A 25,356-nucleotide genomic window follows, 5' to 3' on the forward strand; every position below is an offset into this window, starting at 1 on the left:
ATTAATGATGAAAGCTGTCAAATAGCCACCACCTCACCTCTCAGCACGCACCGCCTGTTGAAGTGTAACTTAAGCCTTCTTCAACTCTTTCTGAACATACTCACATTCTTCTTTCTTGCTGATCATCCATCAGCTTTCTTTCGGTATGTACACAGTCAACCCTTCCTGGGACTGGGCATCTCGGCGCCCACCATCCCATCCCATCCCATCCCCAACATCAGTTCCAGGCATTTTAGTGGGGGGCATGACACGACGGTGAGGGCTGCCTGCCCAACGCCTTCGAACTATCGCCAAGCCGTTATCATGCTCCAAACTCCTCATCCCAAGAAACAACAAAGCACTATCTGATTGGAATACCGCCATCTGATGGAACTGTCGACAAGTGATATCAGCTGTGGGGAGCAGTTCAACTGACAATTCACTATATAGAGGTGGGATCGTTGGCTCTCTTGCCACTTGCTTCCCTTATATATCGACACTCCGTTTTCCCACTCACCCGGCCATTGGTTTTCTAAACAACACACAATTCCATCATCATGGCTGCTCACTTCGCCAACGTCAAGTCGGTCCTCAGCGGAGACACCTTTGTTCTCTCCAGCCCAAACAACCCTTCGCAGGAAAAGACATTCTCTCTTGCTTATGTCTCTGCTCCTCGGCTCAGCAAGGACGGTGATGAGCCGTACGCTTTCCAGTCCCGCGAATTTCTCCGGAATTTGACCGTCGGAAAGCCAATCAAGTTCACTGTCTTGTGTAAGATCTCATATCTCCTCATCATGTACCGTTGTCACTGTCTCGCATATTGGCTGACACATCTCAGATACCATCCCCAACTCGGGCCGGGAATACGGTACTGCTCAACTTCAAGACGGCACCACTTTCCCAGAAGCCTCTGTCAAGGCTGGTTGGCTCAAGGTTAGAGAAGATGCTGGCAGAAAGGAAGAGTCCGAGGCTGCCCTGGCCATGATCGACACTCTCCGAATCTACGAGAGCGAGGCCAAGGACGAAGGCAAAGGTCTTTTTTCCGGCTCTGGCGGTGTCATCGAGGTCCAAAACGATCTCGGTGGGCCTGACTTCCTCAACAAGTGGAAGGGAAAGACGGTGGAGGGCGTTATCGAGCGCGTTATTAGCGGCGACCGATTGCTCGCTCGCCTACTCCTCACCGAGAAGAAGCATTGGCAAGTCATGACTCTGATTGCTGGCATCCGCACCCCATCGACGGCCCGAACGAACCCATCCAACGGACAAGTCCAGCCGGCCGAGGAGTTTGGAGATGAGGCCCGCGCCTTTGTCGAGTCTCGCCTCCTTCAGCGCCAGGTCAAGGTCAAGATTGTGGGTGTGAGCCCACAAGGACAGCTGGTTGCCGCTATCTTGCACCCCCGCGGAAACATTGCCGAGTTCCTTCTTCAAGAAGGTCTCGCTCGCTGCAATGACTTCCACTCTACCTTCCTTGGCCCCGACATGGCTCCTCTTCGGGCCGCAGAGGAGCAGGCCAAGTCTGCCCGTAAGCGCCTCCACAGAGCGTTTGTTCCCAAGGCTACCGACAACAAGGAGGCTGAGGCCACCGTCACGAAGATTGTTGGCGGCGATACCATCATTGTTCGCAACAAAACCGGTGCCGAGAAGAGAATCAGCTTGAGCAGTGTCCGCGGGCCCCGTGCCGGGGAGGCTTCAGAGGCACCATGGAGAGAGGAGGCCAAGGAGTTCTTGCGCAAGAAGCTCATTGGCAAACATGTCAAGGTGTCTGTCGACGGGACAAAGCCTGCTACTGATGACTTTGAGGCTCGTGAGGTTGCCACCGTTACCCAGGGCGGCAAGAACATCGGTCTGCAGCTTGTCGAGGGCGGTTACGCCACTGTCATCCGTCATCGCAAGGACGATACTGACCGCGCTCCCAACTACGATGAGCTCTTGGCCGCTCAAGAAAAGGCTCAGGAGGAGAAGAAGGGTATCTGGTCCGGCAAGTCTCCCAAGGTCAAGAACTACGTTGATGTGTCAGAGAGCGTCCAGAAGGCAAAGATCCAGGTTTCTACTCTTTCCCGGCAAAAGAAGGTCCCTGGCATCGTCGATTTCTGCAAGTCTGGCTCCCGCTTCACCATCCTCATCCCCCGCGAGGGCGTGAAGCTCACCCTCGTTTTGGCCGGCGTTCGTGCCCCCCGTGCGCCTGGGAGAAATGCGCAGGAGAAGGGTGAGCCCTTTGGCCAGGAGGCCTTGGACTTGGCCAATAAGCGTTGCAACCAGCGCGACTGCGAGATTGATGTTCATGACATCGACAAGGTTGGCGGCTTCATCGGTGACCTCTACGTTAACCGTGAGAGCTTTGCCAAGATTCTTGTCGAGGAGGGTCTTGCCTCCGTTCATGAGTACTCTGCTCAGAAGGCCGGCAACGCTACCGAACTGCTTGCTGCCCAACAGCGTGCCAAGGAGGCCAGGAAAGGTCTCTGGAAGGACTGGGATCCGTCTCAGGATGCCCAAGAGGAGGAAGAGGCCGCCCCTGCCGAGTCTGCTGATGCTGATGTCACCATCGACAAGAAGCCAGAGGACTATCGCGATATTTTCATCACCAATGTTGACTCCAACGGCCGAATCAAGGTCCAAGAGATTGGCAAGGGCACCGCTGCTCTTGAGACGCTGATGAACAAGTTCCGCAGCTTCCACCTGAACCCCAGCAACAATGCTGGCCTCAAGGACAGCCCCAAGGCTGGAGACTTTGTTGCTGCCAAGTTCACTGAGGACGGTGAATGGTACAGAGCGCGCATCCGCTCCAACGATCGCACCGCGAAGGTGGCTGAGGTTGTGTACATCGACTATGGCAACACCGAGAAGCAGCCATGGTCCAAGCTCCGTCCCCTGAGCCCAGAGTTCAACACCCAGGCCTTGAAGGCCCAGGCGATTGATGCTCAGCTCTCGTTTGTCCAGCTTCCCGCTTCCCCCGACTACCTCAACGACGCCATCAACTACATCTACGAAATCACCGAGGGCAAGCAGCTTGTAGGCAGCTTCGACTTCATTGACTCCAAGGAGGGCGTCAGCTACATCACGATCTATGACCCCAAGGCTGAGGGTTCCCACAAGGTCACCGAGTCCCTAAATCGTAGGATCATTGAGGCTGGATGGGGTCTTGTCCCACGGAAATTTAAGCGTTGGGAGAGCAGCAAGGCTTTCGAGTCTCTGGTGAAGAATCTCAAGGAGGCTGAGAAGGTGGCGAGTGATGCCCATCGGGGTATGTGGGAGTACGGTGAGCTCTATGAGGATTGAGAGGAGGTGGTTCTGGGCATGGGCATGCAGAGTGTGGGGGTTGGTGCCCGTTAGGTGTGGGCGGTGACCGGGAGCAACTCCACGGGTTGTGGACGGACTACTCTTAGCAGGCAGGTTCGGTTTGCTTAATGCTAAGTCATTATCATTATCATCATCATCATTGGTAGAATAAAAGTACTAAGTTGTGTTTGATGTTTATATGGTATATGTCAGGAGTTGGTGATGGTGTTGTAAGACAAGATATCCATTATATAAGCTTCTCCGCGCCGAGGAGAACAAAGGGTGAGGTTGAAGGTGGGTAGCGTCTTTTCTGACTTTTGGCTATTTGAGGAAGTGGATCTGGCCTGCAGGATCCAATCATGCCAATGGCTCGCGGCACGCCCGATGCTGGGTGTTCCTGGTCATGGCTGAGTAAGGGGGGGGTTCTTGTTAGTGGTCCAAATCCCCACTGTCGGAGCTATGTCGGATGGCCGGGTCCGATGACAGCACTCGCGCGATTCCAAAGGTCTGTCTGGTAGCTGCTGAGCTGAGCTTCTTGCCTCTGCAGTAGCGGGAACAGTTTGGATGGTTGTATGAGTGATCGCCATGTCAAGTCAGCCAACAACGGCCACCCTTCTCATCTGATGTTGAGCATGGGATTGGCTTCTCCGTGCTAAGTTTGAAGGAGGCGGCAGCGGCGAGGGGCATTGACTGCTTGGAAGACAAGGGGGGAGGGGGGCGATGTCCGGGGCGCTCATGACGAAGATGCCCCGCTAAAAGCCGTAGAGAAAGTAGGATATTATCCGCAACGGTTCCCAACACTCCCTTGGGCATTCTTTCCATTGAACTCTTTTCTGACACATACCAACCTGCGACAAATTCCCTCTCCGTCTTCGTTTTTGCTCCTTTCATTGCAGCAAACAACTCAGGCGTAACTCGTTTTTTTTTTCTATATCGATACCCCCTCAAATCCTAATATCATCAAAATGTCCAACTCTCTTGAGCAGCTCAAGGCCACTGGCACCGTATGTTCCGTCCCTCCCCCGTTCAAATTACCCCGCCAAACCTTCCCCTCGTTGGGGATTGAAGCTTGATGAGCCCAACACACTTCGTCTGGGCGGTGTCGCGAAGCTGGTCTTTTCTGAAGCGGAAGCTTTGTTTTTGAGGACTGGGCTAACATGTTTGCTATTCGTCTTGCTTTAGGTTGTTGTCAGTGACTCTGGTAAGCTACCTCCTGGATGATGCCTGTCTGGCAAGTCTCAACGATGTGGTGGCTAACATTGGTTCTCTAGGTGACTTTGCCTGTTAGTATTACCCTCGATTGCGTCCTCCTCGAACGACGACAACTACCCCTCCGCCTTGCTTTTGGATACAATACTCACATCTCTTCCAGCCATTGCCAAGTACAAGCCCCAGGATGCCACCACCAACCCCTCCCTGATTCTCGCCGCCACCAAAAAGGCCGAGTATGCCGCTCTCCTCGACGCTGCTGTCGAGAAGGCCAAGGCCGAGGGTGGTTCCGTTGACAGACAAGTCGACTCTGCTCTCGACCACCTCCTCGTCGAGTTCGGCCGCAAGATTCTTGAGATTGTCCCCGGCAAGGTCTCCACTGAGGTCGATGCCGCTTTCTCTTTCGACACCAAGAAGTCCGTTGACAAGGCTCTCCACCTCATCCAGGTATGAATTCTTGAGGTCAGAAACGTCGCCACGGAAAGCTAATGTTCCCCCAGCTCTACGAGAAGGCCGGTGTCTCCAAGGACCGCGTCCTGATCAAGATCGCCTCCACCTGGGAGGGTATCAAGGCCGCCGAGATCCTCCAGCGCGACCACGGCATCAACACCAACCTTACCCTCATGTTCTCTCTGGTCCAGGCTATCGCCGCGGCCGAGGCTGGCGCTTTCCTGATCTCCCCCTTCGTCGGCCGTATCCTCGACTGGTTCAAGGCTGCCCACAAGAAGGAGTACAAGAAGGAGGAGGACCCCGGTGTCGCCAGCGTCAAGAGCATCTTCAACTACTACAAGAAGTTTGGATACAAGACGATCGTCATGGGTGCCTCTTTCCGCAACACCGGTGAGATCACCGAGCTGGCTGGCTGCGACTACCTTACCATTTCTGTAAGCTATCTCCCTGTCTGTTTACTATCAGACCTGTGGCTAATACGTTCTGTGCCAACAGCCCAACCTCCTCGAGGAGCTCATGAACTCCTCCGAGGCCGTCCCCCAGAAGCTCAACGCCGAGGGTGCTTCCGCTCTCGATATTGAGAAGAAGACCTACATCAACGACGAGCCCACCTTCCGCTTCGACTTCAACGAGGACCAGATGGCTGTTGAGAAGCTCCGTGAGGGTATCAGCAAGTTCGCTGCTGATGCTGTTACGCTGAAGGATATCATCAAGGCCAAGGTTCAGGCTTAGATGGTTGAAGAGAGAAAAGGGTAATGATTAAAAAATGAATAAATACACTCGGGTTTCAAGCACAATTGCAGGTTAAAAAACTGGGATGGAATGACTTCTTTGATGAGCAATGGGCTGTTAGTTCAGTAATTGATTAATGGCTTTTGAGGCAATTTTGATGTTTGTGTGTGGTGGTCGAGGCGGCGTGAGAGGTAAGATTAGTGTGGTGGTGGCTGATGACATATAAATGCGTTTTGAGGTCGATGATCTTGATAGTCTAATAAGAACCTTTCGGTATTAACATCTCATACATATATGTATCATGCTGAAGACAGACTATGGCGACATCGTGGAACATCACAGAATACGATTGATAATCTCTCTCTCTCTCTCTCTCTCACTCTCTCACACACACACACAAAGAGAGAGAGAGAGAGAGAGAGGGAGAGTGTGTGTGTGTGTGTGTGAGTGTGTGGTATGGGTATGTACAATCTACTTATACCCAACTTGCTTGCCAAACCTCCCAATGCAATAGCCAAAAGCCAAAAACTCAACGCCGCTATAAATGCGCAATGCTTTGCCTGTAAGCAATAAACCAGACACCTAAAAACGCGGTGACCGCTTTTTTAATGCATGCAAACCGCCCCTTTACTGAGCATCATCCCCCGTGTTCATGTCATCACACCCCACCTGGACAATCTCATGCTTGATCTCCCCTTGCCCTCCTTCGGTAGTAGTAGTGACAGGGAGATTGATGACCAAAGCAGTCAACTTCTTCCCGTGCCCACACCCACTGTCCAACCCGAACGCATATCTGATGCCCCTTTCCTTTTTGGGCCGGTTACCTTTCTTATTGGAGCCCTTTTGTTTCTGGAAGTAAGGCGTGATATCCACATGGGGATCGACCTGCAGTCCGCGCCTAGCATCGTGGCCGTAGATGACGATTGTTTTTTTGGAAATGTCGTGTGAAGAAGAAGGGGGTAGGTGGTTTTGGTAGCGGCTCCTGGGGGGGCATTGTCAGTACACACGCAGAGCGAGTGGGGCATCAAGGGGGCAAGACAAACCAGGCTTTTGACCAGGGCTCCCCGTCGTCGGTGCTATCTACCGGTACGGGAACCTCTTCTTCTTCCTCCTTGTCATCATCTTTGCCGCTGTTGTGGCCGTTGTTGTGGCCGTTATTGTTGTTGTTGTAAGAAGGGGCATATATCAAACTCCGCATATTCATCACCGCCCAGGGGTCTTGCTTTTCAAGGTCAAGACCTGGTACCAAACCACCGTGGACAACGACAACTTCGTTGAGGGGGTTCCATGGCTGTTGCGGACCTTCATCCTCTTCGCCGCCATTGCCGCCCTTCTTTTTCTTGCCATCTTTGTGGTGTTTCTGCTCTGTCGATAGATGGGGGAGGTGCCCCAGCTGGCCAACGTGCAATATCACAGGGCGTTCTGCCAGCCACTTTAGTTGTGACTTTGATAGGCTTTTCGCGACAGACTTAGCGTGCTCGTCCTTTTGGTGCTCCTTTTGCCTGTCACGCTCCTTTTTGCCTTCTGTTTCGACTGAGTCGCTGTCGTCCTGTTGCTGAGGCCAGTAGTCTAGCTTTTTGAGACCGTAGGCTGCTGCTAGGACACGGTCTTCGTGGTTTCCTCTCACTGCTGAGGCGCCGATGGACATGGCTAGGGCGACGACGCCTTTGCTGTCTGGGCCTTTGGTCACTAGGTCACCGACGAAGATGGCGTGGTCACCAGAGGTGGGGGAGAAGTTGAGTTTGGAGTAGAGGAGTTTCTGGAGAGGAAGCAGGTGACCGTGGACGTCGGAGATGATGATTAGGCGGCGGAGTGGGGGGTGGGAAGGGGGAAGGGGGGAGATGAGGTTTAGTGGTGGGGGAGGGGGGTGCTTGTGGTGTTTGTGGTTGCTAGCCGTGAGATCCATTTCTTCCTCCTCCTGACTGTTGGCACCGCTCATGGGGTGCTGAGAGGGATTCATTTTAAGGTTGTGATTGGTGTCCATGTCGATGTCGTGGGATGGTGGTGGTGGTGAGTGAGGTCTGGGTTGGGGTTCAAGGTGGGGTGCACCTATCGACCCTGAAGACGTCATCCCGCTTTGCCCATCTTCTTGCCCCTGCGTCGGTGGTGTCACTGTCACCACGACTTCTCCTGCAGCTTCTTGGTGGTGGTGTGGTTTGTGATGCCCTCCTCCAATCGTATCAAACACTCGTAGTGTAGATAGCTGGTTGAGGATTGGGAAGTGAATGGTGAACATGCATAATGTCAAAAATGACAGGGTGCCAAAGGTTATGAACAGTGTCCGCCGTGGTGGTTGGCGGTTGAAAAGGTTGGTTATTGCCGGCATCGTGTTTTGGTCGTGTGACGAGCTGTTGCAACGGGAGTGCTGTTTCTCGGTTTGCTGAAGGAAGGGTTCACGGAACCCCCATTTTGTCAAGGATCAATTGATGGAACCAAAAACCGTTTGAAAGGGGTGATCCAAAGTTGAAGTCGGTGAGAATAAGTAGCAGGTCCACGAGTCACTGACCCTTGGCCATAATGCGCAAAAGTCGACGGTGGATATCTGATTTCTGTGCCACGGTCAATCGCTCCGGGGTCCTATTTTAGTGCTGCGTAGCAGGGGTCTCTTTTTTTGACTTTGCGCTGTCACGTTGCACCACCATTGGCTCTTGTTCGTCTGGGTGTTCAGACCGGAGAGACCAAAGACTGTCGACTACCTGAAGTTTGTTGAAGAGAGTGTGCCTCCTTTGTCTCATGAGTTCTGAAGGGTGGAAGGAATGCTGTGCCGGATGTTTGGAAACGAAAGAGCATGCCGTCACCTGCCGCTGACCTCTAACCCCCAACAACACCCAAGTGACAGTCATGCCTCTTTGCCCAGAGTCTGATTTTGTTTTTGCCAAAACGCCTGCTATGCCCTAATGACCCAATTCAAATATAATACAGATATCGCACATATGTTTTCCTTATCCCATTACATTGCGCAACCCCGGGTATCGTCCCATGCTTTCCCATAGGTCTGCTATGACTTCTTCGCAGCAGCTTCCTGTGCTTCTCTGTATTTCCTGTTCTCAGCTTCTCTCCAGTCCTCTGGCGCCTTGTTGGTGCCGTCTGTCTCGCCGCGTGTCCCTGCGAAAGCAGACTTGCCCGCATACAACTGGTATCCCTCGCCGGTGTCCTCTGTCTTTTGGATCTTCGTGAAAGCAATGGGCTGGTTGCCTCTGAAGCGCTTGCGCATGTCGACCATGCCACGGCGGCATTCACCGAAGCCCTTCTTGAGTTGCTTGCACTTGAGCGGGAGGGTATCGACGAGAGGTTCGCGGAGGCAGTCGGCGGCCGAGTTGCGCTGCACCATGACGCATTCAGACTCTTGGAGGCATTGCGCCAAGGCGTCTCCTGGATACCAGAGGTTAGTTTCGAGAAGGCTGTAGCAATTGACAACGAGGAACACACGAATATCTTTACATGAGCTGGTCGGCATCTTGAGGGCTGTGGAGGGGTTGTTGTATTGGTGATCGCTCTTCCGATGCGGCAGGCAAGGAATTAGACAGTGCTCGGCAAAGCACGGGCCGCGGGTGCAAAGCTGGCAGATCAACCTTGATAAACACCATTAGGGTTAGGGTATCTGCAGTCTCACTTACACAAAGGTACAGACTGAGTTCATGTATGTTCATATAGCAACTTGTTAATACAGTTTTCTTGTGGTCGTTGTATCCCGTAGAGCTACCGCAATACTAATCCACCGAAAACTTGTTCAACAACTAAACAAAAGCTCACCCAACTGCTCACTCACCTCTGGCTGCAAGGAATGGACATCATCAGCCAGACACCATCACTTTGGAGTCTTGGTTTGTCTCATGATTACAGCTCTTTCACCCTCCTTGTCTTTTTCCTTCCCCTGGTGTCCTCCTCATCTGACCCATCGGGTCCGAACACCCCCAGAAAATACAAACTCCTTACAGCGAAGAGAAACCCCTTTACCCACCGGACGTGTCAGCGAATATACCACAACAATGGATTGAACTTACAGTAGCACCCAAGTTTCCCCAAGTCATCTCATTCCACCTCAACATCCCAACCGACTCTTCCCACCCAAGAATACGGCATGTAACAGCCATGTGTCCAATGTCAGCCAACCACAGCGCCCAGAGGTAGCTCCTCACGACTTTGACCTCGGTGGTACTGTGAAGGACAAAGAGGCCGAGGAGGAAGGCGAGGAAGTACATGTTTCCTAGTTGTTGGGAGACCAGGAGGGATTGTTCTGGAAATGATAGCATGGGGGTTGGTGTTTGAGCTGCGAGGAAGTAACGGGGGAATACAACGGCGCCAATAGTGCCGGAGATGCTGAGGCATGTGGTTAGTGGGTGACGTCGAGAGCGACCAAAGAGATCTTACAGTGATATTGGCTCTGCTATTGTAAAGACAAAGCGAGGGAAGGCTGGAAGTTGGGAGGTCATTTTTGGGAGAGTGTCGTTGTCTATACAAGTTGGAGCGTGTGTATCAGAACTGAATTTCAATGACGCTGTCAACAAACTGAAGTGATGCAGTTACAGGATGCGAGTTTGAGGGAAGAGCCAATTGATGCGCAAAATGAGAACAGTATGAACTCGAACATAAAAAGTAGTAATATATCAGCCAAGGCTTGTTTTAAACACTCAGTTCATGCCACGACTCCTGAGATCAACCGGCTTTCATAACCACGTCCCTCCGCCTCCGTTCAGGCAACTAGAGGGTTAGGGTCACAAACCGACACCTCACCTGGCCAGTGCTCACCAGCGCACAGATAATTTGCAGTTTCCCCAGATTTTGCAGGCGTGCACAGACCACTCCCACTCAAGTACAAATTCAGCAAATCCCTACCAGAATTTCAACTCTTCTTTCCCTTTTTCTTCTCCATCCAAGTGCAGGGGTTTTACGCGTATCAGTGAGGATTCGTCCGAGATCGCGTTTTTGCTAGTTGAAAACTACATACCTGACCGCTCCTGCCAGGCTTGTACTGGTAGGGAATTTTTGTAACCTCTCTCTCCTTGTGGGATTTCTCATCTCTTCATTGCTGTCGGTCTGCGGATCGTGGTGAGGAAGACGTTGGTCATACATGACATGTGAAGCACTGGGCCGGGTTTGAAAGTTTATCCGAACATATAAAGTCTATTAAAATCAAGTCTTGCAACTGGGTATCACATTCTGCTTATCTGATCAACAGCCAACCATGCCTACGCGGTATCCAAAACCACAACCTCAGCCTCGACTTCGCCAACACTTTCCACCCAGAGCTTATCTCCCTTGTTCACTCCTTCGATGAACGCTCCATCTCCCTCCTTCAATACAGCATCGTCTCTCCCATCCAACCTGATACTCGCCTTCCCTCCCTTGGTCATGGGCAAGTGAACAAAAACCTTCCTCTTGTTCTGCTCCGTCACATTCCCTCTTCCTCCCACAATCCATTCAAACTTGCCACCACCAGTGATAATCCCCGCCCCCATCAAGAAGTCAGCATGAATAGGAATTGTCCCTTCGACCACCGCCTCCGCCTTGGCCTCTTGTTCAGCAGTAGCGTCCACACCCCCCTTCAGCGGACTTAAAATCGTCACAAACCCTTTCCTCTTATCCTCCTCACTAAAATGCCTGGTATGATACCTCGGCTTCAGCCCTCTCTTCCAAGGCAAAGCCCAAATCTGCAAGAAGTGGACAGTATCCCTCCTGTGCTCGTTGAACTCTGAGTGAGCGATCCCCGTTCCGCCGGTGGTGAACTGGATGTCACCGCGCTTCATGCGGTAGAACTGATCGGGGGAGACATTGTCACCCTCGGCGCCTTTGGTGAGCATGGAGTCGCGGTGGGTGAGCTCGCCGGAGAGGATGTAGGAGAAGATTTCAAAGTCGCGGTGGGGGTGGGTTGGGAAACCGGATTGGGGCTTTACGCGGTCTTCGTTGAGGACGCGGAGGGAGCCGAAGCTGGTGTAGGAGGGGTGGTACCAGTTTGCAAAGGAGAAGGAGTGGTAGGTGTTTAGCCAGCCGTGGTCCGAGTGGCCGCGGGTGGAGGAGAGATGGGGGGTGATTTTGGCGTGGTGGAGGGTGCGAGACATGGTTGTTTTGGCGGTGTTCATGTGTGATGGGGTGGTGATGTTGGGGTTGGTGGTTAGGCTTGTGAGGTGGGTTGTTAGGGTGAGGATGGTGGTGCCTGTGTATGTGGTCAAGATTTGAAGAATGTCAGGCTTGTAGTATGTGAGGATGATTGCGAAAAATGCGATCAGAATTGAGAGGAGAAGGAAAGGACGCCTCATATAGATTATAGGATTGCTTCTCGATGGAGGCGAGAAGAAGCTGGTAGACACTGGATTGGGAGAGAAGTCGTGACACGATGCTTAAGTGAGATTGAGTGATCATATATTCATGTATTAGAGACCTAGGGTTCTAGATCATCATTTTCCGATCTCTGGATTGCTTTGTCTTCATGATGGTTGAGGGTGGTGGAGAGTTGCCTGCCGAGACTTGCTGACCGACGATTACCTCATGATTATCCTTCAGCTGCGGCATCGCGCCTCGGCTTTTGACGGCCCGATGAGTAAGCGTTCAACATAACAACATCAACATTTCCTACTTGCAGGCTCGTCCATTCTCGTGAGGATCATGTTGAAAATCAACCTTTTGGTTTCGTTACGTCGCAGTATGGGACATTATCTGAACGAGAACGGAGGTGCCACCTGCCCACATAATGATTGACACACAAATAAGTTGGCCCATATTTTATCTACACCTTAAAGGATGACTACTAGGCTTTTAAATAAAGTTAATAGGCCTTCGAGATAATTAAAAGGCCCTTTAGTTTACTTTCGATGCATGGTTTACAACATCATATGGACCAACATACTTATGTGTATCAACTATTTGTGGTGAAGGAGGATGCTTGCTCCGAAATCCATTATAGCCACTTGCCTCACCTGTTCGCAACTCTCACCCAATCATTTTGGTGACCTTCAATAATACCATTATGACCTCTTTGTCCCTGAAGTTGCCAAGTACTGTCTGATACTAACGCTCACAAGAGAACTGATGCCGGAACAAAGCCATTGTTTTGACTACTGTCAATAACTCCCGAGTACAATGCAGTTATATACATCAAAGATGTTGGCTTCATCTCGTGTATTTAAGGCCAACGCTGGCCGTGATGGCACTACAACAGCATCGTTTCACATCCCACATCTCAGCTTGCTTCAACATTCGTGTTATCGTAAAAGCCTGTCTCGATATCGACCTACTTAACCTTTTGAGTATAGAGATAAAGCTAGCCCTTTTTGACCATCAAAATGTGTCAACTCGAGCACAAGGTTTATACGGTGTGTACACATGTCTACGAGCATGCTGTTCCGTGTACGTTGACTTCGAGGACGCGGGCTCGGTGTGACAACCCGGAGGTGATTACTAGTGCAAAATTCGGTTTCTGCCGAGAGTGCCGTGATTTCTACACGCCTCTTGTAACTGACAGCCCTTACATCATCTTGAGCTACTGGGCTTACAAGGCTGAGCGTGGCATTAATTATGCTGTTCATCCTTCGTATGTCCCTAGTGCTGAGCTTTTCTGGGTATCTTGTGACCCTGCTGAAGAGTACCGGAAGCGTGTTCACTCTCCCCGTAATGATCTTTCCACCCTGGCCAAGGTCCTTCCTCGCTACAGAGGAGAGACACGGGATGAGTATCTTGAGCGCCTTCAGTATATCCGCCACGCTACATTGGAGTGGGCTGGGCGAAGGCGCAGGGAGCGGATTGAGAGTGAGGAGGTTGTCTACCCGCCAGCTGATAACTCCCCCTCAAGACCGAGTCTGAGTGAGTCGTCGAGGCAATCTTCTCAGAACTCCATCACTGATCGAGAAGCCCCACAGGTTCATGATGAGACTCTGGCTCGATTATGCGGAACCTGGACGGGCATCTCTTCGAAGAACAACATCGCTGAACCCAAGCGAGAGGTACGCTGGACACAACTGAGCGTTGAGTCAAATCAGGCGAGCGAGAACCTTTTTCCCGAGTCCGCTGGGTTTTCTCAGAACAATGATTTTGCTCAGTTTTCTCCTGGAATACAGCCCACTTCTCGGTTTTCATTCGACTAGGTGAACAAGTCTCGTTGTCTCTATTTCTTTCAAGGTGAGATAACAACAAGAAGTGGGTTTGGAGTGAGCTGAGCGTTGAGTTAAATCAGCCTACAAGAGAGGACTAACTTGTCTTTCTCGTAATCACGATTCCGCTGAGCTTTCTCTTTGCACAAGCCTCTTCTCGTTGTTCATTTGACGAAGGCAGGTGAGCCGTATTTAGTCGTGTGGATCTCCATAGGGTAAGGTATATCGGTAGGCACCAAGTTGTGTCTCGATGTAATAATTGATATTCTACTTTTGTTTTTTTTTTAATTGAGCCCTCCTCCCTCTTATTAGTTTTGTGCAGTGAATCATATATAGTTTTTCTGAATCTTTTTTGTCTCTTTCCAGTGCTAAATCACTGTAAGGGTTAGGGTCCGTAGAGTGACGTATCTCGGTGTGACTCTTATCGGTGTACCACTTGGCGATAAGGAATTGCCCCGCGCCACCATTCGTGAAGCTTTGAAATAATGATTCAAAAAGATCGTGTTGGAAAGCATACTATTGCTTCGAGCGGGAGATAGAGCCAGGTGTCTCTCAGTCTAATTGTTCCCATAAAAAGACCGGTGTTTGATTGAGCTGCGATCCAAGTCCTCATTCCACGAAACCTCCAACCATCAACGCTCCCTATTATCGCCAGTCGCAAACGCCCCGAAACCAAGCGCGCAATGGCAAAACCACAGGACGAGCTCCTGCGGCGGCCACTTTACCTCTACGATCTCCCACCAGACGTTATTACCACTCTGTCCCTCAAGACCGATGCCGATGCGAGCAGTGGACTGGCAGTTCAAGACGATAACACAACAGCGACCCAAACTCTAAGCCCCGCGACGGCCGACAATGTGATCGGATCGCAAGCTTGTTCCCTTTGCAGTCTATCGTTTGTCACAGTACAAGAGCAGAGAGAGCATCTCAAGACCGATCTACACCACTACAACCTCAAGCAAAAGCTCCATGGCCTCAGCCCAGTCTCCGAGGCCGAGTTCGAAAAGCTTGTTGATGAGCTCGACGAGAGCATTTCAGGTTCCGAAAGCGAAGATAGCGAAGACGAAGAGGAGGATACCGGGCGCAAGGAGACCACTCTTACCGCTCTGTTGAAGAAACAGGCCAATCTGGCGGACAAGCGCAAACCGAATGACGAAGGTGACGAAGTGGATACAAAGCAGAAGAAAGGCACGGGCAAGGCACCATTACTTTGGTTCGAGTCCCCCAAGCTGCCAGAAAAGACATACTATGGAATCTACAGAGCCCTGTTCACCGCCGAGGAGCTGGAAAATGAGGATGTCATCGTGGAGGCGATCAAGAAGAGACAGCTTGCGCCCATCTCCATGCCCAAGCCTCCAAAAGATGCGCAGTCTGTGCCGGCGAGCTACAATGGGCAGCACATATTTATGTGTATGATCGGAGGTGGCCATTTCGCTGCTATGGTTGTTTCACTGGCACCGAAGAAGAGCAAACACGGCACTACAGGGCCCTTGAACAGAGAAGCTGTTGTCCTGGCGCACAAGACGTTCCATCGGTATACCACTCGTCGCAAGCAGGGTGGCTCTCAGTCGGCGAACGATAACGCAAAGGGAACGGCCCACTCCGCTGGTTCGTCCCTTCGTCGTTACAACGAGCAGGCCTTGGTTGAGGATGTTCGAAATCTCCTGAAAGACTGGAAGAACCTCATTGACACCTCGGACCTCCTGTTCATCCGCGCAACTGGCATGACGAACCGGAGAACCCTTTTCGGTCCATATGAAGGCCAAGTCCTTCGCGCCAACGACCCTCGCATCCGAGGCTTCCCCTTCAACACGAGAAGAGCAACCCAGAACGAACTCATGCGGTCGTTTATCGAGCTCACCAGATTAAAAGTCAAGGAGATTCAGCCAGAACCAGAAGCACCGACTGCTGAGCCATCCAAGATTACAAAGCCAAAAGAGTCAAAGCCAGCGGCGCCGAAACTATCAGAAGAGGAAGAGGCGGCCATCTTCCACACCACCCAGCTACAGTCCATCATCCGCCGGTCAAAACTCCCTGCCTTGTTGTCGTATTTGACCAACAACAAAATCGACGCCAACTTTGTCTTCCAACCAAAAGACACCCAACAAAACCATCACACTCCCACCCCTCTACACTTTGCCGCCTCGCAAAACTCGGCAGCGGTAATAGTAGGTCTCATTACCCGCGCCGGCGCTGATCCAACGATTCTCAACTCGGAAGGGAAAACTCCCTTCGATCTTGCCGGTGATCGCGCCACGCGGGATGCGTTTAGGGTAGCGAGGTCAGAGGCAGGCGAGAAAAAGTGGGATTGGGAGGCTGCGCATGTTCCTGCTGCTCTGAAAAGGGAAGACGCAGATAAGCGAGCGGAGAGGGAGAAGAAGGAGGAGGAGCAGAGGAGGAAGGCTGAGGAGGAGAGGCTGAAGAAGGAAGGGCCGGTGGTGAAGGAGGGTAAACCCAGGAAGGGGGGCGTGTTGGGAGGGGCTCCGCTGAATCAGAGGGAGGAGGAGACGAGGGGGTTGACGGCTGAGCAGAGGATGAAGTTGGATAGGGAGAGGAGGGCGAGGGCGGCGGAGGAGAGGATTAGGAGGTTGCAGGGGGGTGCGTGAGTGAGTGTGCGGTGGATGAGGTGATATGAATAATAGACCAAGATCTGGAGCTTCTTTGATGACATTTTGATGTTGACTCGGTGGTGATTGTTGCCCTATTTTTGGTTGTTTAAGCAATGGGATTCTTAGTCTACATCCAGTCATCGATTTCATCCAAGGGTTGCATAGGCAGTATGTGAAAGAGATTGTCCACAGCACTGAGAAACTTAACGAGATGTGCCTGGAAGCCATGACATATACCACCAGTGTCGACTTTTGATGGAGGATGCGGCAGATAAACAGCCGATGTGGTATCCCTGTATGAAATGCGTAAGATATGCCATGGTTAGACAACAAATAGCAACAGTTTATTTATTATGACTTTTCACCAACGACTTTCCCGTCAGGTGCTTTCTTACAATATATGTACCTCACTAACGTTCGAGAAGAACTGATAGTTACTGTTGGACAGAGAGCAAATAGGTGCCATGCCGTTTGCCGTATTCGTCTTCTGGAAGACTAAAATAATGAAATCCATTACTTGTTGTCGCTCGACATGAGTCTATTGGGGTTTGTTTATCAGGCCTTCGAACGGTGACATACCACCAGAATAATCAACCATCATCAGAATACGAAACAGAAAAGAAAATAGAGAAGCCAGCAAAACGAATTTCCCATACCGGGAATTGAACCCGGGGCTCCAGGGTGGTTCAGATTCCTCTTGACTGTTGTCAGTAGGTAGGTGAAAGCCTGGTATGCTAACCACTACACCATATGGGAGTTTATTGCTTGTTGAGGGGAGGTGTGGAAGGAATGGCTATAAGCTGGAAGGAGGGGAAGGAGAGAAGGAGTTGCGGCTGACAGATGAGGAAGGAAGGGGTGGATTGGATGCTGGGGAAGGAATTAGGGCGGTGGGAAGGAGGAAGGGTTGGTTGGTGAGGAAGGTAAGGAGGGAATATGTGTGAAGGGAAAAAACGTATGATGAGAAGCTTCAAGCTATGCCGGTCTGTTCAGAATCTCGTCTGTAGCTGATGAGCAGATTTGATTGTATTATTATTTCTCCACTTATAGTTCTGATGAATGGCTAGGGAGATACTACGGTGGCAGGCACAGATATGCTTGTCTTTATGAAGTTTTACATGACGTTGAACACACCAGTTCTTACCTAGTAGCCATTAATGCAGCTTGCAAACTGATAGCTTCATGAGATAAGCGTCCTCAAATCAACCAACTTCACGTCGACAAAAGTACCGCTCGACCATAAGCAGGCCCGAATAAAGTTTCCGGAGCGCAGTTATCAAACTTGACCGAATGAGAGGGACATACTTTAAGGTTGTGTAGGTGGTCCCAATGCCTACAGATCTACAAGGTCTACGAGGCCGGCGGGATTTCAATGCTAACCCCCCACTGAATAGAGCTAAACTATTCTACTTGATGGGTGTGGGTGTGGCGTCTTCCTAACTGTCCTCGTACATATAGGCCGGAAGACAGTCCGGCCGTGTCGACAGGACACGGTACCTCGAACACTTGGCTGAAGGCTGAGACTCACTTGTATGAATAGTAAAGCTTACAGCATGTTTATGATGACCAGTTTACCTGATACCAAAGCTGGTTCTTTTGCCTCGCAGTGGCCGGCGGTCACTCTATCAGACCAGCCGAGGTAATACAAACGCCGGTATAATATCACCTCAAACAGACGGAAACGGGCCGGCGTTCAAGCAGACGGGCAGGCAGCTGTCGTTGGACGTTATGTATACAAATTAAGTAGTTAAGAACGAGGCCGGTCGTCCGGGCCGGAAGGAAGACCCGGAACGGGACCTGAAAGGCGGTGATATGCGGCCATCTGGTGTGTGCCGCATTTTTGTGCCCCCATCCAACGTTTGACAGCCGGTGGAGGGAGGATAAAGCGGCCGATTCGTCTCTTTTTAGGCAGTCCAGATGGTCGGGTTGGCTACGCCGTGCCGTGCCGTCCGTCTTTTGAAGAGGTGCATTGAGCTTTGGATGAGTGATACAAACATGGTCGAGGACCAGAGGTCTGGTGTAACGAGGTGGGCAAGCCTGGTTAGGAAGGGGGTAAAGATCTGATATTTGTTTACTTACAATTTGATCCACCTGGGCGGCGGGCCGGCGCATTAGGATGAATATCCTGCCATGGGTATGACAGATGCAAAGTAGGATCGTAAAGGATCTTGGTGTAGCTTATTCGCCGCTCGTGTGGTGTTGCTTTGTTTCATCCAGACCGCTGGGTTCTTGTTCAGAGCTTTGACTTGGTGTTATCGAGCCGGGTTGAGCTGGGAGGGATCGTGATTTTCCCAACCCAAGAGACGATGACACAAGAAATGCCGAAGTCGCAGCCACGAAGTAGGATCCCCATATCCGTATGGCTGGAATCGCCGCCTCGGTCTCATCAGACATCGGTGTTACCGGGTCTCCAAGACGCTTGAAGACTCCATACACCATGAACTTGTCCAGCGCACGATAACTTTGCGCTTTGAACCAGCTGTTGGTGGCTCGGGCTTTGGGTAATCTCAACATGACTTGGGTGATGGACCACAACTGAATGGTCTCTTTCTCGCAGGCGAAGCTATCTGCACATTCTTGCGGTGGCCAGAGCTTTGGTTCATGTGTGTTCCAGCGTTGGATACGAATGTGATGGCTTCAACTCGAAACAAGACTGAGGAACCCCTGAGCAGAACACAACAAGGGGTTGTGCTTGGCATAACTCTCCGCCGTTGCACCACCTGTCTGAACTTGGAAAGAAACGCCTGGCGATGGTTGCTCTTGGCAGTGCGTGCTCCAAGCGAGTTGTGGGGTTTACACCCTGTCCCTGTCGCGATGTCTCGGTCGTCCACCAGTTCTCGTCAAAGTGCCCGGACACCGAGCTATCAGCGTACCATTTGTCATTAGCAAGAAGTTATTCACAATTACTGCGTATGCGAGAAGAATGTCTGTGATGAGCGTTTTTGAGAGTTGAGTTGACACTAAAGGCGGCGTTTCGGGCGGCTCCTAGACGCCTTCAAGGGCTGGGTGGGCGGTTGTCAGAAACGGAGGCTGCCGATCAACCCGATCTGACGGGGCGATTCGCTGGCGGCAGCGCCTCGTGGACCCAGGAACCGCGAATTTTGGCGAGCGTCAACCGGGGATTTTCTTGCTGGATCGCTCCTATTTTGGGACTACACTAAAACGGCACCAGTGCTTGATATGAACGGCAAGCTATGTTCGTTTCTCGATGATGCCAGTTCAACCCGTGACAGCTGTGTTGAAATTGCAGACTCCATCTCGTCGTCAAAGCGGCCGATACTAGGGGAATTGGCCGTCCAGCAGATATTGGAGATTGGCAGCTCGATGAGTCCGTGGATACCGTTGCAATGTGATCCAGTTTTCCCTATTTCGTTGAAGGTCGTGACTGTGAAAAGCGCACAGGACGCTCCGTGGTCAGCCGTCAGTGTAGCAGTGCATATGATCGTTTGGCCTCTGCGAAATTGAGTTCACGATGCTTCTGGACATCAGTGACATCGTGGAAAGGGAACAAATGCTCCAGTGGAGACGTCGGTCCGAGAAAAGCGGCTCATGTTGATTGGTCAGATATCCCCGACCCAGACTCTGATGGGCTGGTCAGACCTGAAACATGAAACTGCTGGCGCCAGTCCAGGGACAACTGACAGCGGGTGCGGTGAAACGCGGCACTCGATTCTGCGGACACCCGTTCGATTACGGAGTACTAGGTAGCGATTCTTTGTGTTGACTGCACTCACAGACACAGAAATAATACCAGCTCAGCTGACCTCAATTAACGAGTGTATTTTTGAAGTTATTCTGAGCATTGACAATATCTCTTAGCAGCGGAGATGAGGCGACGACTTGTTTGTGAGCCCCCTTTTCCATCAATCGATAAACTCGGTCGCTACTCCCGGCGTGGACAGATCGGAGGTCCGGTTGTTGGAATGAGGAACAGGGTTGACTCTTGAACAAGCAAGTCGGGCCGTGATTGAGCATCGTTTTGGGAAACGCTTCATTGTGGGGAATAACGAACCACAGCCGTTTTGGGCGGGGGTGGAGTTTTGATGATCGGTTCCTGGTAGCCAACGATCCCAGAGCCGAACGCTGGGGAAATCCAGGAACATCGCTGAAGTAGAGAGGGCTGCCAGAAGTCGAACAATAACAGAAGGATCAATTGGAAGTCAGCAGCTGCAGCCCAAAATGCATCGTGCGGGAATGGCTTCGTACCTGCAGTAGCGTCGCCGTTCGAATGTGGCTGAGCAGCCTGAAGCAGACAGCCACCTGTTTCAAGCTTTTGGGCAAGTCCCCATTTTGCTTGTACCATCAAGGTGCCATCCGCGCGCTCATCACTGCCTTCTTTCGCCGGAATCACTCTGTGTACGGTGAAGGCACAGGACGTAAAGGGGTGCGTGCTCGTGCTCAATATTCAATATCATCACAGAAAATGGATCCTATCTCGTGTCCGGCAGCATGGCTTTGCTTACCCAGCAACGAGAATAGGGTTACCGACATGAAGAATTCCCGGATTGTAGCACGGTGAGCTGTGACAGAGAGGCAACAGCGAAATGCTCATCGCATTCGCTCTTTTTGCCGCAGGCAGGCCTCTTGCCGCTCACGCAGAGCCATTTATAATTGCAGTGCCTGAACTGACCCTTTTACAGGACAGCAGTGAGAGAGTAAGACATTCCCTTTCCGTTCAGACGTCGAGATGTGTAACCGATTGGGCCACATCGATGGGCAGCTTTCAAAGCCTTCAGCCAACCCCTTGACCAGATCTCTAGCGCACCCCTGTCACTTACCAGCACCCCCTGCCTGCCGCCCCTGGAGCCGCGCGCCACCAAGAGACAGCAGCGCAACATCGGCCGGGCATTTTCAATGTGGAGACGACTGTTTTCGTGAACTTTGGCCCTGACCTCACCCCTCGCCAAACGTCACATCGCCAGAGGAGCAAAGGGTCCTAGCGCCCACGAAGCCCTCACTGGCTGCCATGTTGGGCCGTTCTGCCCGTTCCCAACGACACAGGGTGTGAACGCAGTTGCTAGGGGATGCTGGTCTGGCTGGCCCACGGCCTTGTCGGGGCCAGACTCTCCACCATGAAGTGACATGAGTTCTCCTTTGCATGGGGGGTCATGGACCCGATGTTATGCCCTCATGTTGGTATAAACAGAGTCCTGCCCTCGCCTCCGTTCCCGCTCTTCTCTTTCTCGGTCAGTAGTGTTCAAACGTTTTGTGGTGTGGCATTTCCTTTACCTTACTCTAACCAACAACCGACGGCAAAGTCATTCGCTTCTTTGCCTCAAGCTTCTTTTCTTTTCCAACCATCATTGGATTTCTTTGTCGACACAATCGTTCAGACGACATCATCATTTTAAGCCAGCATTGTATCTGAAGGCGCAAGGTTCGCCCGATATTCTACCGGCACTCATTCAGCCCACCGCCATAAACTATACCCAGTCTATTGTTCTACTGTCTATATTGACACGTAGCTCGTCACCATGAAGAGCTATATCCCCCTTATCGCCCTCGCGGCCGGCGTAGAGGCCACTGTAAGTTGAAAGATCGGCATCTCTTCCACACCTGGCTCAGTCGCTTACACCTCCAACAGTTCAAGAAGGCTCCTGCTTTCACCTGCCCCGAGAACATCGACAACAAGTGTACCCCCAAGCAGCAATCCGGCTTCGACTGGGCTGATCTCATTCCTGGTCCGTTCGCCAACTACGGAGACTTCACCTTCAAGGGCTTCGAGTGCGGCAGTGACGGAAACAAGGGTCGTTTCGACTCTCGCCCCGGCAGCGGCAAGTTCATTGGTGGTACTTGCCACCCTGAGAAGAACAAGTCTCCATCTTTCGGCTGCGGTCCCGTTGTCGACAAGTTCTCCCTTGGCACCATTGTTGTCCAGCCCGAGTTCGACTGTGATCTCGAGTTCCACTATGACATGCCCAACGGCTCTGTCTGCAAGACTCGCCACGCTTGCAAGAAGTCCGGTACCACCATCAAGAACAAGCAGTGCGGTGGTGCCAAGAATGTCACCATCATCTTCCCTCCTCAGAACAAGCCCAAGAAGAGCTGCGCCATCAAGGTCCCCACTGTCTCTTTCGACTGCAACACTGCCTCCAGCACCAAGCCTGTGACCACCAAGCCCGCGACTACCAAGCCTGCCACCACCACTGCAGTTGTCACCACTCCTGCCGATGTGACCAGCACCGCCCCTGTTGAGACCTCGCCCGCTGAGACCGAGACTTCTACTGCTATTGTTCCCGGCGAGACTTCCACTGCTGTCCTTCCCGAGACCACTGCCCCTGCTGAGGAGACTTCCACTGTCCCTGCCGAGGAGTCTACGGCTACCGTTCCCGCTGAGGAGACTGCTACGGTCCCTGCTGAGGAGACCTCCACTGTCCCTGCTGAGGAGTCCACCGCCACCGTTCCCGCTGAGGAGACTGCTACGGTCCCTGCTGAGGAGACCACCACTGCTCCAGCTGAGGAGACCGCTACTGTTCCCGCTGAGGAGACCACCACTGCCCCCGCCGAGGAGACGGCCACCGAGCCTGCTGGTGAGACTACTACTGAGGTTGCCGGCGAGACCACCAGCACTGAGCCTGCCGCCATCACCACTCCCATCACCACCGTGATCACCACCGAGTTCGAGACCATCTCCACCATCTTCACCACTCAGACCGAGACCATCACCCAGTGCGAGCCTACCGTCCCTGACTGCCCGGCCAACTCCATCAAGACCACAATCGTGACCGTTCCCGTCTCCACCACCATCTGCCCCGTCACCGAGACTCTCACCACTGTCATCGAGACCCCTATTGTTGAGGAGACCTCTGCCCCCGCCCCTGTCGAGACTTCTCCTGCCGCTGGCGAGACCACTCCTGCTGCTGGCGAGACCACTGTCCCTGCTCCTGGTGTTACCGAGACCCCCGCCACCACTGTCATTGACATCCCCACCACTGGCATTGTCACCTCTGTCAAGCCCGTCGAGACTCTCCCTTGCCCTGAGGTTGTCCCCTCGTGCTTGAACACCTTCCTCTTCCAGGTCGGCTGCTCTGACAACACTGATGCGGGGTGCTATTGCCCCGATGCTCTCTTCGTCAAGAACGTCTACGACTGCTTGTACGCCCACGGTGGTTCCGATCAGATCATCTCCGAGGCCGTCATCTTCTTCCAGGGTCTCTGCGCTCCTTGGGCTGGTGGTAACCCCGCCGTAGTCACGGCTCCTACTGTCACCACCTACCTCACCATCACCGCCACTCCCACTGTTGCTCCCATCTACACCACCATCACCATCGACACCACCACTGTTGTTCCCTGCACTGATGATGCCGGTGTTGAGATCCCCGGTAGCAGCACCACCGTTGTCATTGCCACCACCGTCCCCGTTCCCGAGATCGGCTTCACCACTGGCACTGCCGGCGTTGTTGATGTTGTTCCCATCACCGCTGCCCCCATCGTCGACGGCGGTCTCCCCGGTGTTCCTGGCAACAATGGTGGCGGTGCCATCATCACTGCCAACGGCACCACCATCTCGGTCCCCACCGGCACTGAAGGCCTCGTCCGCCCCACCCAGAGCGTCGTCCTCGCCGGTGGTGAGCGTGTTGCCGCCAGCTTCGGCCTTGCTGCCGTCGTCGCGGCTTTCGCTGCCTTTGCCCTCTAAATCTTTTGATTTGAGCGGCTACAAAACGTGTACACTACAAACCCCATTTCCTTATTTTTATCAAAAGTGTCTTTTTCGGCGCCCTGGCGGGTTCAGCCTTGATATCCAATTCTTACGATCCTTCACGAACACATAGCATTACTACATTGCATTATTTGGCGGCTATTTTTGGGGGCGGGATTTTTCTATTTGTTTTGGCTTTATCGCAAATACCCCCCATAATCTCGTCACCCCTTGAGTTTTCTTTTGAAAGTTTACATGATCGGAACAATTGATGGGCTGCAGAAGGATATGCATCTTGGGCAAACAGAGGGTGATGAGAAGATTCATGGGAAGGGTTCACTTATTATACATGGGACAGCTGGAAAGATATACATGGCGAAACGTATACTGTACATAATAGTTAATACCCCCAAATGGAAAGACCACAATGTTCCGATCAAATACTGTTCAAACTTTGTGATTTTTGGTGAACACGTGATGCATATACAATTTTCGGTCAGATCGAACATACCAAACCACTTCCAATCCCGTGAATGTTGATACTGACGTATTATTCACCATGAAGAGTATTGCAATATCCTAACTTCTTGATACCTAGGTAAATGATTGCCGTGAAAGCTAGCACCTATTCGTTCATTCCTCATATCAACCTCAACCCTTTCCCAGAAAACCCACACAAAACCTCCAAGTCTGTTCAAACAGTTTGTTGAGTCTTGGACGACCCATGTCCCACCTGCGGATGTCTCTAATCACCGGTGAGACTTGCCCGCCAATCGTCGAGATATGTCCTCCTATTATCGGGGCAGGTCCGCCGACCATCCACAGAGAATTACACCCTTTCCATCCAGCAATCACCCCCCTTGTGCACACCGTACCTATCAAACAACTGCAGGGCACCCAAACACTCTACCCAATGGCATATTTCCTCAAACTGAGAATCAATCGCACCCTCTCCCTCTAAGCGCTCTAGCCACCTCATGAGTCGGGGCCCCGTCACGGAAATTGCAGCTCTCTCTATCGGGATGAGGGGCTTCCACACGGAGCGAGCGGGCGCGAATCCACCTCCCAATCCAGTCCACAGCCAACAGTACCTTAGCTAGCTCACCCAAACGTTTGACTATATGATCCAACTCGGGCTTGCTTTGGTGTTGGTTGCTTGTTGGGGGAGGGGGCCAATGGGTGGTCATTGGGTGAGGGTTATTGATATTTACTGGGGGAGTGGCGTTGAAACAAGTCATTGACAGAAGAAGATTTTTGGGACGGGTTTACTTGTGTCGTATGGATGTTTCGGGATATAGTTCGTTGGCTTTACCATACTAAATCGTTCGATTCTTCTTATTGAGAAAAGAGCTGTCGGACCAAGTGGTTATAAGCTCTCGAA

General features: G+C 52.0%; 10 protein-coding genes and 1 non-coding gene across 11 annotated transcripts; 6 read left to right on the top strand and 5 right to left on the bottom strand.

Annotated features, from left to right (window-relative positions):
* Positions 1–24: 24 nt before the first annotated feature.
* QC762_117410 (uncharacterized protein) lies at positions 25–3,493 on the top strand. The gene is made up of 2 exons (XM_062886169.1): positions 25–750; positions 818–3,493. The coding sequence occupies exons 1-2, from the start codon at positions 537–539 to the stop codon at positions 3,253–3,255; spliced, it is 2,652 nt and encodes an 883-aa protein (XP_062749225.1). The 5' UTR covers positions 25–536; the 3' UTR covers positions 3,256–3,493.
* Positions 3,494–3,813: 320 nt separating this feature from the next.
* On the top strand, positions 3,814–5,996 carry TAL1 (Transaldolase). The gene is made up of 5 exons (XM_062886170.1): positions 3,814–4,259; positions 4,438–4,456; positions 4,544–4,911; positions 4,965–5,348; positions 5,410–5,996. Exons 1-5 carry the CDS (start codon positions 4,221–4,223, stop codon positions 5,644–5,646), a joined length of 1,047 nt encoding a protein of 348 aa, XP_062749226.1. The 5' UTR covers positions 3,814–4,220; the 3' UTR covers positions 5,647–5,996.
* Positions 5,997–6,065: 69 nt separating this feature from the next.
* Positions 6,066–7,972, bottom strand: QC762_117430 (uncharacterized protein; the record flags this gene model as incomplete). The annotated part of the gene is made up of 2 exons (XM_062886171.1): positions 6,066–6,628; positions 6,690–7,972. 2 exons carry the CDS (start codon positions 7,970–7,972, stop codon positions 6,274–6,276), a joined length of 1,638 nt encoding a protein of 545 aa, XP_062749227.1. The 3' UTR covers positions 6,066–6,273.
* Positions 7,973–8,644: 672 nt separating this feature from the next.
* On the bottom strand, positions 8,645–9,103 carry QC762_117440 (uncharacterized protein; the record flags this gene model as incomplete). Its single annotated transcript, XM_062886172.1, has 2 exons — positions 8,645–9,018; positions 9,076–9,103. 2 exons carry the CDS (start codon positions 9,101–9,103, stop codon positions 8,645–8,647), a joined length of 402 nt encoding a protein of 133 aa, XP_062749228.1.
* A 380-nt stretch (positions 9,104–9,483) lies between these two features.
* QC762_117450 (uncharacterized protein) lies at positions 9,484–10,307 on the bottom strand (the record flags this gene model as incomplete). Its single annotated transcript, XM_062886173.1, has 3 exons — positions 10,018–10,307; positions 9,651–9,966; positions 9,484–9,597 (listed from the first exon to the last, which is right to left on the bottom strand). Exons 1-3 carry the CDS (start codon positions 10,077–10,079, stop codon positions 9,484–9,486), a joined length of 492 nt encoding a protein of 163 aa, XP_062749229.1. The 5' UTR covers positions 10,080–10,307.
* A 528-nt stretch (positions 10,308–10,835) lies between these two features.
* QC762_117460 (uncharacterized protein) lies at positions 10,836–11,903 on the bottom strand (the record flags this gene model as incomplete). Its single annotated transcript, XM_062886174.1, has 1 exon — positions 10,836–11,903. One exon carries the CDS (start codon positions 11,901–11,903, stop codon positions 10,836–10,838), a length of 1,068 nt encoding a protein of 355 aa, XP_062749230.1.
* Positions 11,904–12,926: 1,023 nt separating this feature from the next.
* Positions 12,927–13,724, top strand: QC762_117465 (uncharacterized protein; the record flags this gene model as incomplete). The annotated part of the gene is made up of 1 exon (XM_062886175.1): positions 12,927–13,724. One exon carries the CDS (start codon positions 12,927–12,929, stop codon positions 13,722–13,724), a length of 798 nt encoding a protein of 265 aa, XP_062749231.1.
* Positions 13,725–14,413: 689 nt separating this feature from the next.
* On the top strand, positions 14,414–16,336 carry QC762_117470 (uncharacterized protein; the record flags this gene model as incomplete). Its single annotated transcript, XM_062886176.1, has 1 exon — positions 14,414–16,336. One exon carries the CDS (start codon positions 14,414–14,416, stop codon positions 16,334–16,336), a length of 1,923 nt encoding a protein of 640 aa, XP_062749232.1.
* A 650-nt stretch (positions 16,337–16,986) lies between these two features.
* On the top strand, positions 16,987–17,095 carry QC762_0017190. Its single transcript has one exon. It is a non-coding gene; the product is annotated as a tRNA-Glu (tRNA).
* Positions 17,096–17,998: 903 nt separating this feature from the next.
* QC762_117475 (uncharacterized protein) lies at positions 17,999–18,850 on the bottom strand (the record flags this gene model as incomplete). Its single annotated transcript, XM_062886177.1, is given in 3 exon segments — positions 17,999–18,396; positions 18,416–18,538; positions 18,556–18,850. The coding sequence occupies 3 exon segments, from the start codon at positions 18,848–18,850 to the stop codon at positions 17,999–18,001; spliced, it is 816 nt and encodes a 271-aa protein (XP_062749233.1).
* A 1,895-nt stretch (positions 18,851–20,745) lies between these two features.
* On the top strand, positions 20,746–22,231 carry QC762_117480 (uncharacterized protein; the record flags this gene model as incomplete). The annotated part of the gene is made up of 4 exons (XM_062886178.1): positions 20,746–20,851; positions 20,977–21,861; positions 21,921–22,125; positions 22,215–22,231. Exons 2-4 carry the CDS (start codon positions 21,811–21,813, stop codon positions 22,229–22,231), a joined length of 273 nt encoding a protein of 90 aa, XP_062749234.1. The 5' UTR covers positions 20,746–20,851; positions 20,977–21,810.
* Between the last annotated feature and the right edge of the window lie 3,125 nt (positions 22,232–25,356).

This window comes from Podospora pseudocomata (assembly GCF_035222375.1).
Source record: "Podospora pseudocomata strain CBS 415.72m chromosome 1 map unlocalized CBS415.72m_1, whole genome shotgun sequence".
Lineage (NCBI taxonomy): Eukaryota > Fungi > Ascomycota > Sordariomycetes > Sordariales > Podosporaceae > Podospora > Podospora pseudocomata.

Bases quoted from the DNA above. Each gene is read 5' to 3' on its own strand.
- QC762_117410 (XM_062886169.1), top strand. From the start codon at position 537: ATGGCTGCTCACTTCGCCAACGTCAAGTCGGTCCTCAGCGGAGACACC. The intron at 751-817 runs GTAAGATCTCAT...GACACATCTCAG, and splicing joins AATCAAGTTCACTGTCTTGT to ATACCATCCCCAACTCGGGC.
- TAL1 (XM_062886170.1), top strand. From the start codon at position 4,221: ATGTCCAACTCTCTTGAGCAGCTCAAGGCCACTGGCACC. The intron at 4,912-4,964 runs GTATGAATTCTT...ATGTTCCCCCAG, and splicing joins AGGCTCTCCACCTCATCCAG to CTCTACGAGAAGGCCGGTGT. The intron at 5,349-5,409 runs GTAAGCTATCTC...CTGTGCCAACAG, and splicing joins GCGACTACCTTACCATTTCT to CCCAACCTCCTCGAGGAGCT.